Source organism: Colossoma macropomum, unplaced genomic scaffold (genome assembly GCF_904425465.1).
Source record: "Colossoma macropomum unplaced genomic scaffold, Colossoma_macropomum, whole genome shotgun sequence".
NCBI classification, from domain to species: Eukaryota; Metazoa; Chordata; class Actinopteri; order Characiformes; family Serrasalmidae; genus Colossoma; species Colossoma macropomum.
Genome location: NW_023495303.1, coordinates 1,322,484 through 1,334,639, shown reverse-complemented (window position 1 = coordinate 1,334,639; position 12,156 = coordinate 1,322,484). Strand labels below are relative to the sequence as shown.

General features: G+C 42.5%; 1 protein-coding gene across 1 annotated transcript in view; it reads right to left on the bottom strand.

Annotated features, from left to right (window-relative positions):
• plcd4a (phospholipase C, delta 4a) overlaps positions 1–12,156 on the bottom strand; it is a 45,763-nt gene that overhangs the window by 14,002 nt on the left and 19,605 nt on the right. Inside the window, exons 7-9 of the mRNA XM_036562052.1 lie at positions 9,944–10,145; positions 7,732–7,876; positions 3,603–3,755 (exon numbers count right to left, since the gene is read on the bottom strand). Of these exons, the coding sequence (XP_036417945.1) occupies positions 3,603–3,755; positions 7,732–7,876; positions 9,944–10,145 (500 nt within the window). The remainder of the gene's footprint in view (positions 1–3,602; positions 3,756–7,731; positions 7,877–9,943; positions 10,146–12,156) is intronic.

Genomic DNA, 12,156 nt, shown 5'->3' with positions numbered 1-12,156 from the left:
ATGAATTCCGATCTGGCTGTTCAGACTGAGCCGCATTGCCGTAGATTGGATACGTATCGGATTTCAGTACCACATATGAAAGCGTCTCAAATCTGAATTAAACTGACACACAGATCACGAAACTGTGTCACATATGAAGAAAACGATCGGATTTGGGCCACTTTCACCTGCTGTGTCCTACTATTTATTTGAAACCTGTAAAGTTGTAAAGGACAAGTATATCATAATAATTTAAACCTTAATCTACAAACAAAACCGGCACTGAAAACAGTAACTCTAAACCTTCTGAGTGGTGATCTATAACCCATTTGAGAACACAGTGGGATTAGGGTCAGCCACACTGTAGAAGATGAATGACGGTCTTCTACTATGATGCAGCGCGTCTGTGTGCATGTATAATATTGTGCGTGTTAATAATTCAGCATCTCAGTGAATGCAGGGAACGCAGATCATATGGCCGAAGCCCAGCCAGTCGGGGGAGAAAGTGAGCGTGATCCTGAGGGGTCAGTGGGCCTCGGCGCTGCAAGGGGCCGTCCGTGTGTACGTGTGTTTGTGTTTAGGTGAGTTAGCACTGTAAAGGGGTCAGAAAGGATTCCATTACATCACTGCATCAGCGGTACTGTGTGGCTTCTTTTCTACTGTAGACCCAAATGGTTCTCAGGGCCGTACTGGGCCGTCCCACGCTGGTCCGGACTCGTGAGACCCGTTACTGTTTCTTTTTCCATCTGCTGCTAAATGAAGGGGGCAGTTGTGGGCCGGAGGTTAGGGAACCAGCCCTGTGACTGGAAGGTCGCCAGTTCGATCCCCTGAGCCGACAGTACGTGACTGAAGTGCCCTTGAGCAAGGCACTTAACCCCCAACTGCTCTCCGGGTGCTGTGGATAGGGTCGCCCACTGCCTCGGGCAAGTGTGCTCACTGCCCCTTACTGTGTGTCTTCACTAGTGGGTCATTCATGGATGGGTCAAAATGTAGAGGTGAAATTTCCCCGTTGTGGGACTAATGAGGGTCAGTAAATCTTAATCTTAAATCAGAACCAGAAAATATTGAAGAAAACTACACAAACGAGTGGCTAACTGCTAACAGGCTAATAGCTACTCACACACCACCCATAGATATAAATACATTCCATCCGTCACTCCGTCTCTCGGCGAGCTCTCACCTTCTTTGTCCTCTAAACAGGTGTCATTTGAGCACCTGTTACTGAAACAGCCTGTACTGCAGTGGGCTTCACCTGTAGCTGGCTAGCTACATTAGCATTAGCCTCGCCCAGCAGGGTACAACTCAAAGCACCACAGAACAAGTCTAATTTTTATGTTTCTGTCACTTCAACACCAGATATTCGAATTTGTGGTCTCAGAAATGAGTCTTCATCCTCTAAACAGGTGCTTTTCAGCATCGGTTCGCTAGAACTGAGCCTGTACTGCAGTGGGAGGCGCTGTACACTCGGATTAGCTTAGCCTAGCAGGCTACAACTTAAACCACAACAGAACAGGTTCAATTTCAGCTTTCTGTCACTCCAGCATTGATCAGTTGACTTCAGTCTCACTTTTATAAGTTTTTATCATCTATATTTGTGATAGCAGAGCAGCGGGTGGTCGAATTGAAGCCGTACTGGGGTGTCTGGATCTCTTCAGCTAAGCTAAGTTAGCTAGGAGAGAGGAGCTGGCTGGCATTAGCTTAGCTAGGAGGCTCCAGCTCCAGAGAACAGGTTTAATTTCAGCATTCTGCTCCTCTGACATCAGCTGCTCGACTTCGCTTCCTCAGATTTGAGTCATTATCATCTAAATTTGTGTCAGCAAAGCTTTTGTTAGTCAGAATCGAACCTGTTCTGTGGTGAACAGAGCTGGCAGCATGCTAGCTAAGCTAAGCAGCACTGTTCAGTACATAAAACGACAGAGAAAACTGTGAAATATCCAGAATGTTCTGTGTGGCTGATTTACAATAATTATTGTAAATAAATAACAACAGTATATTATTTATCAGTCAATAACTTCTTGTTGAGATATTGAATAAAACATCTAAAATACCTTTCAATATTTAGTTTATGATAATTAAATCTATGCTGCACAAGTTATAACTGTATATAAAATGACAAATATTATTAACATGACAAACGACTGTGTATGAACTTACTGAGACGCACTGTATGTATTATAATTAATGGTGCGTTCCAATCGGGAGGCAGCTGTCTAAGTAGGCAGCATTTGCGCCTACCGAGACGAAGCCTGTCCCATTTGGGAGGCAGCATAAGGCAGCTGCCTTTTAAGGTGCCTTATTTTGACCAAATCTGAAGGCAACATCGCATGTATCCTTCGCAGCGAAGGCAATTCCACAATACCGTTAACCTGCTGACCGGCCGAGAGCTCCATCGCTTCAGTTAGATAAACACGGTGGACGAGGCGGCCGTTTCTGTCGACCGAGGAGTCGACAAATGTAAGTTATTGCTTGACTTCTGTCTTTACTGTTTTGATTGGTTGTTGTATTTGTGTAAAGTATTTAACATATTCATGTTCGTAGATCTCCAGAAGTTGTTCCTGTGGTGTGGTCTAAGGTGACCGGACAGGCTGCATTTGTAACTCGTTAGGTGAAGCTAACGTTCGTTAGCTTAGCTTGTGGGCTAGCTGTGTAAACGCGCTGGCTCTTTAAAACAAGAGAGGGGGTCTAGTTTAAAATACTGGCTGGAAGAGGAGCAGTTTCGGGGAGAAAACTGCACCAAACAACTGAAAGCAGCCGACTTGCCGAGCGTATTTGGGGAAAAACACAGCGAAACCAGCGCTACAGACTGACGTTCTCCCTGAACAATGAAAAATACTTCAACTTGCTGGACGATGTAGAAGTTTAGAAAATAAAATGCTTTTAAACTAAAAACCACAAATGCTTATTTTCGCCTGCTCTGCTTGTCTTGTATTGCTGTGCTTCCACAGTCACAGTCACAAAAGTGTGAGGTGAATGTTGACGGCTAAATTTCAGACCAGGAGCTCGTAAATCATTTGAGAATGCATAAAATAAAATGTATATTAGCAGCTTAACAGACTGTGTGCAGTCCTTCTTTCTGAGTGCATTTTGTGCAAAACTATACGTAGGTTTTATCCTTTGTGTGTCAGAAATAAAGCAGGTTCGTTAAGGTGGATGAGGACAGTGAATAAATTGAGATGATTCTCAAGCTAGTCACGTTTATCTGTATTTATCTGAGGCGCCGAGTCGAGTGTATCACGAGTCCTTAAATCAGCCATTTCCACAACAGTGTCAATGCAGGAAAACGGCTGCTGCAGACTCAGAGCCGACCTTATTCACTGAGGCGATGCACCTTTACAGTCGGAGGTGAGTGTAAGGTAACGAGTGACTGCGAGTCAACAGATAAAACATGTACAGGGCAGTGAAACTTATGACGTATGATGGCTCTGGAGTACAGTCCCAAATGCGATGCCTACTAAGGTTCCTTTTCGGTTAGAATGCTGCCCAACAAGAGAGCTGCCTTTGAAGGCAGTGACTAGAACACACTATATAAGTTATATTTGTATTGATCCATTATGACTCTGGGAGCAGCACTGTGTTTGCGTGTGTCGCATGAGATCTTCGCACAGATCTTTGCTGTGACTGACCTCAGGTGAGGGTAGGCCGCTGTTGGCTTTGCCCTCCAGCGTGTTCCTCAGCAGTTTGTCCCCCAGAATGCGGGTGAGGTGCTGAGCCATGGTCCTCTGCTGCTCCACACTGCAGTGGTTCTCTATGGACAGGATCACCGGGTACTGCGAGTTCTGCCAAACAACAACAATGTACCGTAATGTACTGTATTGTATGGCTGTACTGTTGACGGCTGGAAGTCATTCAGAGTGGTTTGGTGTGAAATGGTTCAGATGTCTTTACAGTGGTGGTGATAGGAACCAGGGGTCGCCATGACTACAACACAAATATAGACGTTTTATTTACTGTCCAAAACCACCAGTGAACCCACACCAGTCTTCTGAGTTTATATGGAATGTTGATGATCGTGAAATGGTGATAAATCTGGGGACTACTTTTTGCCTCAGAACACCCTGCCTATTATGTATCCCTCCACCACGAATGGATTTTAAGGCCAAAATCTTCTCAAAACTATTGTAAAACAATGTCGCAGTGAATTCATAACCATTTCATGTAATAGCTTTCTTTGATGTATCTTTTAGAGGTGGATGTCTGGTTCCTATCACCACCAGCAATTCTGAGCATTTCACACCAAACCACTGTGACAGACTTTGTTTACATCTTAACAATTTTGAACTTTTGAAACTTTGAAACTCATATAATATTTGCTGTAAGAGGAAATATGTTGAATTAAGACACCACTGTGCTGCATCACATTAAATTCTGAATTTTCTGAGTCGTTACACCTCAACTGCCTCAACACAGCCAGATACACAGCAGCCATGATAATGCTCTGTGTGTGTGTGTTAATTAGTGATGAGGGGAAAGGATACACCCAAAACCACACACTAGCAGCTAATACACTGCCAGAGAGCGGCTGACCAGCTGTATCACTTTACCATCACACACACACACACACACACACACACACACAGACTGGTAAGAGTGTTCAGTGCTCCGTCACACATCTGAACCTGAGGAAGGCACAGCGAGTCAGTCACGTGCAGTTCATATAACTCATACTGCACCACATTAGCCTCCTTCCCTATTCCAGAGAAATACATAAATCATACAGAAGCACAGAAATGCAGAGAATATGAAGCCCCTGAGGGCCGAGGGGGGCCGAGGAGGGCCGAGGTGGAAAGAAGCAATGACACTGCTTTCCTTTGCAAAATGTTGTGCGCTCCCTCGCAAAATCCACTGTGTTTGCAATGGCATTGCAAACACTTTGCAAGGAAGTAAACAGGGAGATTAGAGGAACAAAGAGAGAGATTATAGGAGTAAATAGAGAAATTATAAGAGTAAAGAGAGAGATTGGAGGAGTAAACAGAGAGGTTAGAGGAGCAAAGAGAGAGAGATTAGAGAGGTACATAGAGAGATTAAAGGAGTAAATACTGAGATTATAGGAGTAAATAGAGAGATTAGAGGAGTAAAAAGCAATATTAGATGAGTAAATAGAGAGATTAGGGGAGTAAGGAGAGATTCGAGGAGTAAATTGAGAGATTAGAGGAGTAAAGGGAGAGAACAGAGGAGTAAAGAGAGCGAATAGAGGAGTTATTGGAGAGATTAGGGGAGCAAAAAGAGAGATTAGAGAAGTAAATAGAGAGATTAGATGATTAAATAGAGAGATTAGGGAAGTAAAGAGAGAGACTGGAAGAGTAAACAGAGAGATTAGATGAGTAAAGAAAGAGATTAGAGGGATTAAAGGAGTAAAGAGAGAGAACAGAGGAGTAAAGAGAGAGATTAGAGGAGTAATTAGAGAGTTTAGGGGAGTAAAGAGAGAGATTGGAGGAGTAAATAAAGAGATTAGGGGACTAAAGAGAGATTGGAGGAGTAAATAGAGAGATTGGAGGAGTAAAGAGAGAGGTTAGAGGAGTAAATAGATTACAGGAGTGGAGAGAGAAATTAGAGGAGTAAAAAGGGAGATTAGAGGAGTAAACAGAGATCAGAGGAATGGAGAGAGAGATTAGAGGAGCAAACAGAGATATCTGAGGAGTAAAACGAGAGATTAGAGGAGTGGAGAAAGAGATTAGAGGAGTAAACAGAAAGATTAGAGTAAAGTGAGAGATTAGAGGAGTAAACAGAGATATCTGAGGAGTAAAGTGAGAGATTAGAGGAGCAAAGTGAGATTAGAGGAGTGGAGAGATAATTGAGGAGTAAAGTGAGAGATTAGAGGAGTGGAGAGAGAGAGATTAGAGGAGTAAATAGATTACAGCAGTGGAGAGAGAGATTAGAGAAGTAAACTGAGATATTTTAGGAGTAAAGTGAGAGATTAGAGGAGCAAAGTGAGATTAGAGGAGTAAATGGAAAGATCAGAGGAGTGGAGAGAGAGAGATTAGAGGAGTAATCTGAGATATTTTAGGAGTAAAGTGAGAGATTACAGGAGTGAAGAGAGATTAGAGGAGTACATGGAGATATTTGAGAAGTAAAGTGAGAGATGAGAGGAGTGGAGAGAAAGATTAGAGGAGTAAACAGAGATATCTAAGGAGTAAACTGAGAGATGAGAGGAGTGGAGAGAGAGATTAGAGGAGTAAAGTGAAAGATTAGAGGAGTGGAGAGAGAGATTAGAGGAGTAAACAGAGATAATTGAGGAGTAAAGTGAGAGATTAGAGGAGTGGAGAGAGAGATTAGAGGAGTAAAGTGAGAGATTAGAGGAGTGGAGAGAGAGATTAGAGGAGTAAACAGAGATATTTGAGAAGTAAAGTGAGAGATCAGAAGAGTGGAGAGAGAGATTAGAATAGTAAACTGAGATATTTGAGGAGTAAAGTGAGAGATTAGAGGAGCAAAGTGAGATTAGAGGAGTGGAGAGAGAGATTAGAGGAGTAAACGGAAAGATTAGAGGAGTGGAGAGAGAGAGATTAGAGGAGTAATCTGAGATATTTTAGGAGTAAAGTGAGAGATTAGAGGAGTGAAGAGAGATTAGAGGAGTACATGGAGATATTTGAGAAGTAAAGTGAGAGATGAGAGGAGTGGAGAGAAAGATTAGAGGAGTAAACAGAGATATCTGAGGAGTAAACTGAGAGATGAGAGGAGTGGAGAGAGAGATTAGAGGAGTAAGCAGAGATATCTGAGGAGTAAACTGCGAGATGAGAGGAGTGGAGAGAGAGATTAGAGGAGTAAACAGAGATATCTGAGGAGTAAAGTGAAAGATGAGAGGAGTGGAGAGAAAGATTAGAGGAGTAAACAGAGATATCTGAGGAGTAAACTGAGAGATGAGAGGAGTGGAGAGAGAGATTAGAGGAGTAAACAGAGATATCTGAGGAGTAAAGTGAGAGATTAGAGGAGTGGAGAGAGAGATTAGAGGAGTAAAGTGAGAGATTAGAGGAGTGGAGAGAGAGATTAGAGGAGTAAACAGAGATATTTGAGAAGTAAAGTGAGAGATTAGAGCAGTGGAGAGAGAGATTAGAATAGTAAACTGAGATATTTGAGGAGTAAAGTGAGAGATTAGAGGAGCAAAGTGAGATTAGAGGAGTGGAGAGAGAGATTAGAGGAGTAAACGGAAAGATTAGAGGAGTGGAGAGAGAGATTAGAGGAGTAATCTGAGATATTTTAGGAGTAAAGTGAGAGATTAGAGGAGTGGAGAGAGAGATTAGAGGAGTAAAGTGAGAGATTAGAGGAGTGGAGAGAGAGATTACAATAGTAAACTGAGATAATTGAGGAGTAAAGTGAGAGATTAGAGGAGTGGAGAGAGAGATTAGAGGGGTAAACAGATATTTGAGAAGTAAAGTGAGAGATTAGAGGAGTGGAGAGAGAGAGATTAGAGGAGTGAATAGATGATAGCAGTGGAGAGAGAGATTAGAGAAGTAAACTGAGATATTTGAGGAGTAAAGTGAGAGATTAGAGGAGCAAAGTGAGATTAGAGGAGTGGAAAGAGAGATTAGAGGAGTAAAGTGAGAGATCAGAAGTTTAAAGTAATATAATAGAGAGAGTAAGGCGAGTAGAGAGAGGAAGAAAGAGACAGACACATTGAGAGAGAGAGAGAGAGAGAGAGAGAGAGAAGAGAGAAAGAGACAGAGAGAGAGAGAGAGAGAGAGAGAGAGAAAGAGAGAGACAGAGAGAGAGAGAGCGAGAGAGAGAAAGAGAGACAGAGAGAGAGAGAAGGGTCAGTACTTTGAAGGCGTAGTTGCCGATTACAGTGATGACGTCTTTGAACAGGATCTTGGAGGTTAAAGTGTGTCCGTGGTAAACGACGGGTTCTCCGTTCGGACCATCCCAGCTGTCCACCTCCACACAGCGGCAGCCGCGCTTCAGAGCCCTGACACACACACACACACACACACACACACACACACACGACACACACACACACACAGACACACACACATTCCGGTTATACTTCCTTTCTGAGGACCTTTGCACTTCATATCACTCTGAATGCACTGAACATATCTAACCTACAAGATAGTTCAACAAAAAATCGAACTTTCAAAAATCTACCAGTCATTGTCGATCATCAAAGACAGGTTCGGCATCCGAATTTTGCTTCAGGGTCATTCTACAGAAACGTCCACTTTTCTATTTCTCCATAGGAGTCACTGGTCTTACTGGTCCTCATTGGTGTTACACATAATAAAGGAACACCAGAGACATTTTTAATGAAAAATACATTTTACACAATAACTGCTACAGAGCATCAAACCACATGTTGTCAATCATGGAATATCCACTAAAATATGGAATTTAATCCATTTGTATTCTATTTTTTTTACAGTGACTTCAGCTAAAAGCTTCATATGAAATCATGAGCTAAATGAGAAAATCTCTGATAACTGAAAGACACAGTGGACTCACCATGAGCTTTTCTTCATAGATCCTCAGAACAAAGGTAAAATGAAGTCGAGTGATGTCATCAATGTGACTTTTATTTCAAAATACGAGATTTTTTTGTTATGCGGTAACACCAGTGACACGACTCCTGGGGACCACAACTTTCATTATATATTTCATAATATTTAGTTTGGCTTTTGTTTTCTTTATGTCATTTAATTTATATATTTCATACTCATGTTTAAATTACTGTACTTAACATTGCAGAAAAACGTGTTTTTTTTTGGTTTTTTTTCAAAATATGGCCTCAGCCTTTTCACATGACTGTGGGGACGAGCTCTTCTGTGGTGCCTGGAATTCTAGATAATTGATTTTAAAACCAATATTGCTAAATTGAGGCTCAAGAAGGTGTAACTGTTAAAATAACTTATTGTTTTATTTTAAATTATAAATGAATTGTAACCCTAACATGTTTTTAAGTGTAATATATCTGTAAACGCTAGGGACACAGAAATGGACGTTTCTGTAGAATGACCCTTCATTTGTTTAGCGCTGAACCCACACGGCTAACGGTGCTAACAAACACTAGAAATCAATGGTCACCCAAATACACTGATCAGACATAACATTATGACCACCTCCTTGTTTCTACACTCATTGTCCATTTTATCAGCTCCACTTACTATATAGGTGCACTTTGTAGTTCTACAGTTACAGACTGTAGTCCATCTGTTTCTCTGATACTTTCTTAGCCCCCTTTTACCCTGTTCTTCAGTGGTCAGGACCCCCATGGACCCTCACAGAGCAGGTACTGTTTGGGTGGTGGATCATTCTCAGCACTGCAGTAACACTGATGTGGTGGTGGTGTGTTAGTGTGTGTTGTGCTGGTCTGAGTGGATCAGACACAGCAGTGCTGCTGGAGTTTTTAAACACTGTGTCCACTCACTGTCCACTCTATTAGACACTCCTACCTTGTCAGTCCACCTTGTGCAGCAGCAGATGAGCTGTGCAGCAGCAGATGAGCTATCGTCTCTGACTTTACATCTTAAAGCCAGAGACGATAGCTCATCTGCTGTTGCACAGTTTGTGTTGGTCATCCTCTAGTCCTTCATCAGTGGTCACAGGATGCTGCCCACAGGACGCTGTTGGCTGGATATTTTTGGTTGGTGGACTATTCTCAGTCCAGCAGTGACACTGAGGTGTTTAAAAACTCCAGCAGCACTGCTGTGTCTGATCCACTCAGACCAGCGCAACACACACTAACACACCACCACCACGTCAGTATTACTGCAGTGCTGAGAATGACCCACCACCCAAATAGTACCTGCTCTGTGAGGGTCCATGGGGGTCCTGACCACTGAAGAACAGGGTAAAAGGGGGCTAACAAAGTATCAGAGAAACAGATGGACTACAGTCTGTAACTGTAGAACTACAAAGTGCACCTATATAGGAAGTGGAGCTGATAAAATGGACAATGAGCGTAGAAACAAGGAGGTGGACACTGAGGTAACAGCACTTTTACTGCCGTCCGGGTTTGGGCTGTGTGTTCGTGTACCGTATGTACGCCTCCACGCTGCTGCTCCCCCGGAGCTGGTCCCCCATCAGGTAGGTGTTGTGCGAGGAGGAGATGAAGTAGTGGCAGAGCGGCTGGCTCATGTCCTGATACAGCTGCTGCATGGCTGGCTTAAAGATGGAGCCCTCCGACGACAGCAGGTACATCAGGAAGCCGTCGATCGTCATGGCCTGACGCGTCTTAGCTACGCAGGGAAGCGGGAGAAGATAAAATAGTACAAAAATAGTAAAATTGTACATAGTACAATAAATCAGTACAGTCGAGTGTCAAGTCGAGTCCCGAGTCAATAGCCCTAAACTTTAAGTCCTAAACAAGTCAGTCTGCATTGTTCAGCTAATTTAGGGCCGCAACACTGAGTAATGGAAACAGTACTCCAGCCTTTTAATGACAGCATTTTAGCAGCGTATGGCTTTATATTAATTTTTTATTATTATTTTTTACTCTTCCAACTAAAATACAAAATCCACAGTACACAGATAACCATGACAGAGTAGTGCACTATGAAAAAAATGGGAAAATTACTACTGAACTTAAATTAAAAAGCAACTTTATATTTGAAGATTTTCCGTTCCACCTTAAATGGTGCAGTAGTTCCGTTCCAGTGCCTGACCGCTACACCATTTAAGGTGGAATGGAACATTCCAATATGAAGCTGGCTATACTTGCGCTTGATTTATCTGCAGAAGCTGTTAAAAGCAATCAAAAAGCCTTCAAAAAGATCATTACAAGCCTCGTTGCTCAAATCCGATTTTTTGGCTCAAATCCGATCTCTCTGACTTGATGGTTCACACTTGTTTAGGTAAGTGACTCAAATCTGTCATTAATGTGAACGAACCGCGTCCTGAAATGACCCTCATGAGCACATCCTACTCAGTAACGTCACGTGAATGAATCATGAGCATCATCAGCACAAACTAACGAGCAGAACGAGCTTCGCTGAGAAGATAATTAACTCTGATCAGCTCTCAGCTTCATTATTAGAGCGAGACGAAGGAGAAAAAGGTGAGATGAGCTGCTTTTCCACCGTTTACAGGCTTTAACTTCTGTTTGGCACTGCTGCCATGGTAACGCTGAATGATGGCGCAGTGGGGAAAAAAAGCACATGAATTTCGATCTGAGCGTCACATTAAGGTCACATGGCCACAAATCGGATACGTATCCGATCTAGGAGCACATATGAAAGTGGCTCAGGTCGGATTTGAAAACAGATCAGATCGGAGTCATATTAAGGCAAAAAATGGGATTTGTGCCACTTCAACCTGGTAATGTGAACCATTATGTGTGCCAGAGAGACACTGTGTTTCTTTTGTAATAAATGGCCTTAAACACTGCAGTTAATGTAGAACTGCTAATTCACCCTTTAACCCTGAAGATCAGTGCAGACTGCTGGTCACCATAGCAACACAGACATCAATCTCGCCTAGCTAGTAGCTACGAAAAGGCAAAGAGAAAGATTTAAGATGAACATCGATAATTTGGAGACGAATGGATTTATTTGTGTTTATAATCACTCCAGCTGGTTTCCTGATACGTTTAATCTGCAACGAGAAACTGAAACTAAAACACTAAAAATTCACAAAGCTGAAGTCGCTTCTCATTCGCCAGCTTCTTGTTTGAATTTTCCCTTTCAATCCCCTTAAATGGTGCCGCAGTTACATTTTGGCGCCTCAGGCACCATTTAAGGTGGAACGGGGGAATTCGAACAAGAAGCTGGCGAACGAGAAGCGACTTCAGCCTCAGAAAAACCAAACATTGAGAGACATTTTACAAGAAACTGTTCTTCTTTTAAATAAAGTTTCCTGCTGGAGATGTGAGAAAAGCAGCTGTAGCTGAGCTAAAGCTTAAAGCAAAGTAAGTCTGTATTTTAATTTATATCATATTTTTAGCTTTTACTAGTACATCAGCACATACTGAGACAAATTTACAGCCAAGATGGTAAAATGGACATAAAATGTTGTGGCTCCCAAGGTGGTTCGATTTTTACTGAAAGAACAAAATGGCTCTTCTTAACACTTGGGCTGCCGACGCCTGACCTAGATCAATGATTGCAGGTTGACAGTAGACGGACGGTCGGAAAAGACCAGATATTCTATTGTTTTCAACGGAGCAGCGACAGAAAATTCTGCTACCGCCAGCAGCAGCAACAGTCGGGAAGAGCGATTCATGAGAGTCCAAATTTCCCAGCCTTCCCCGCC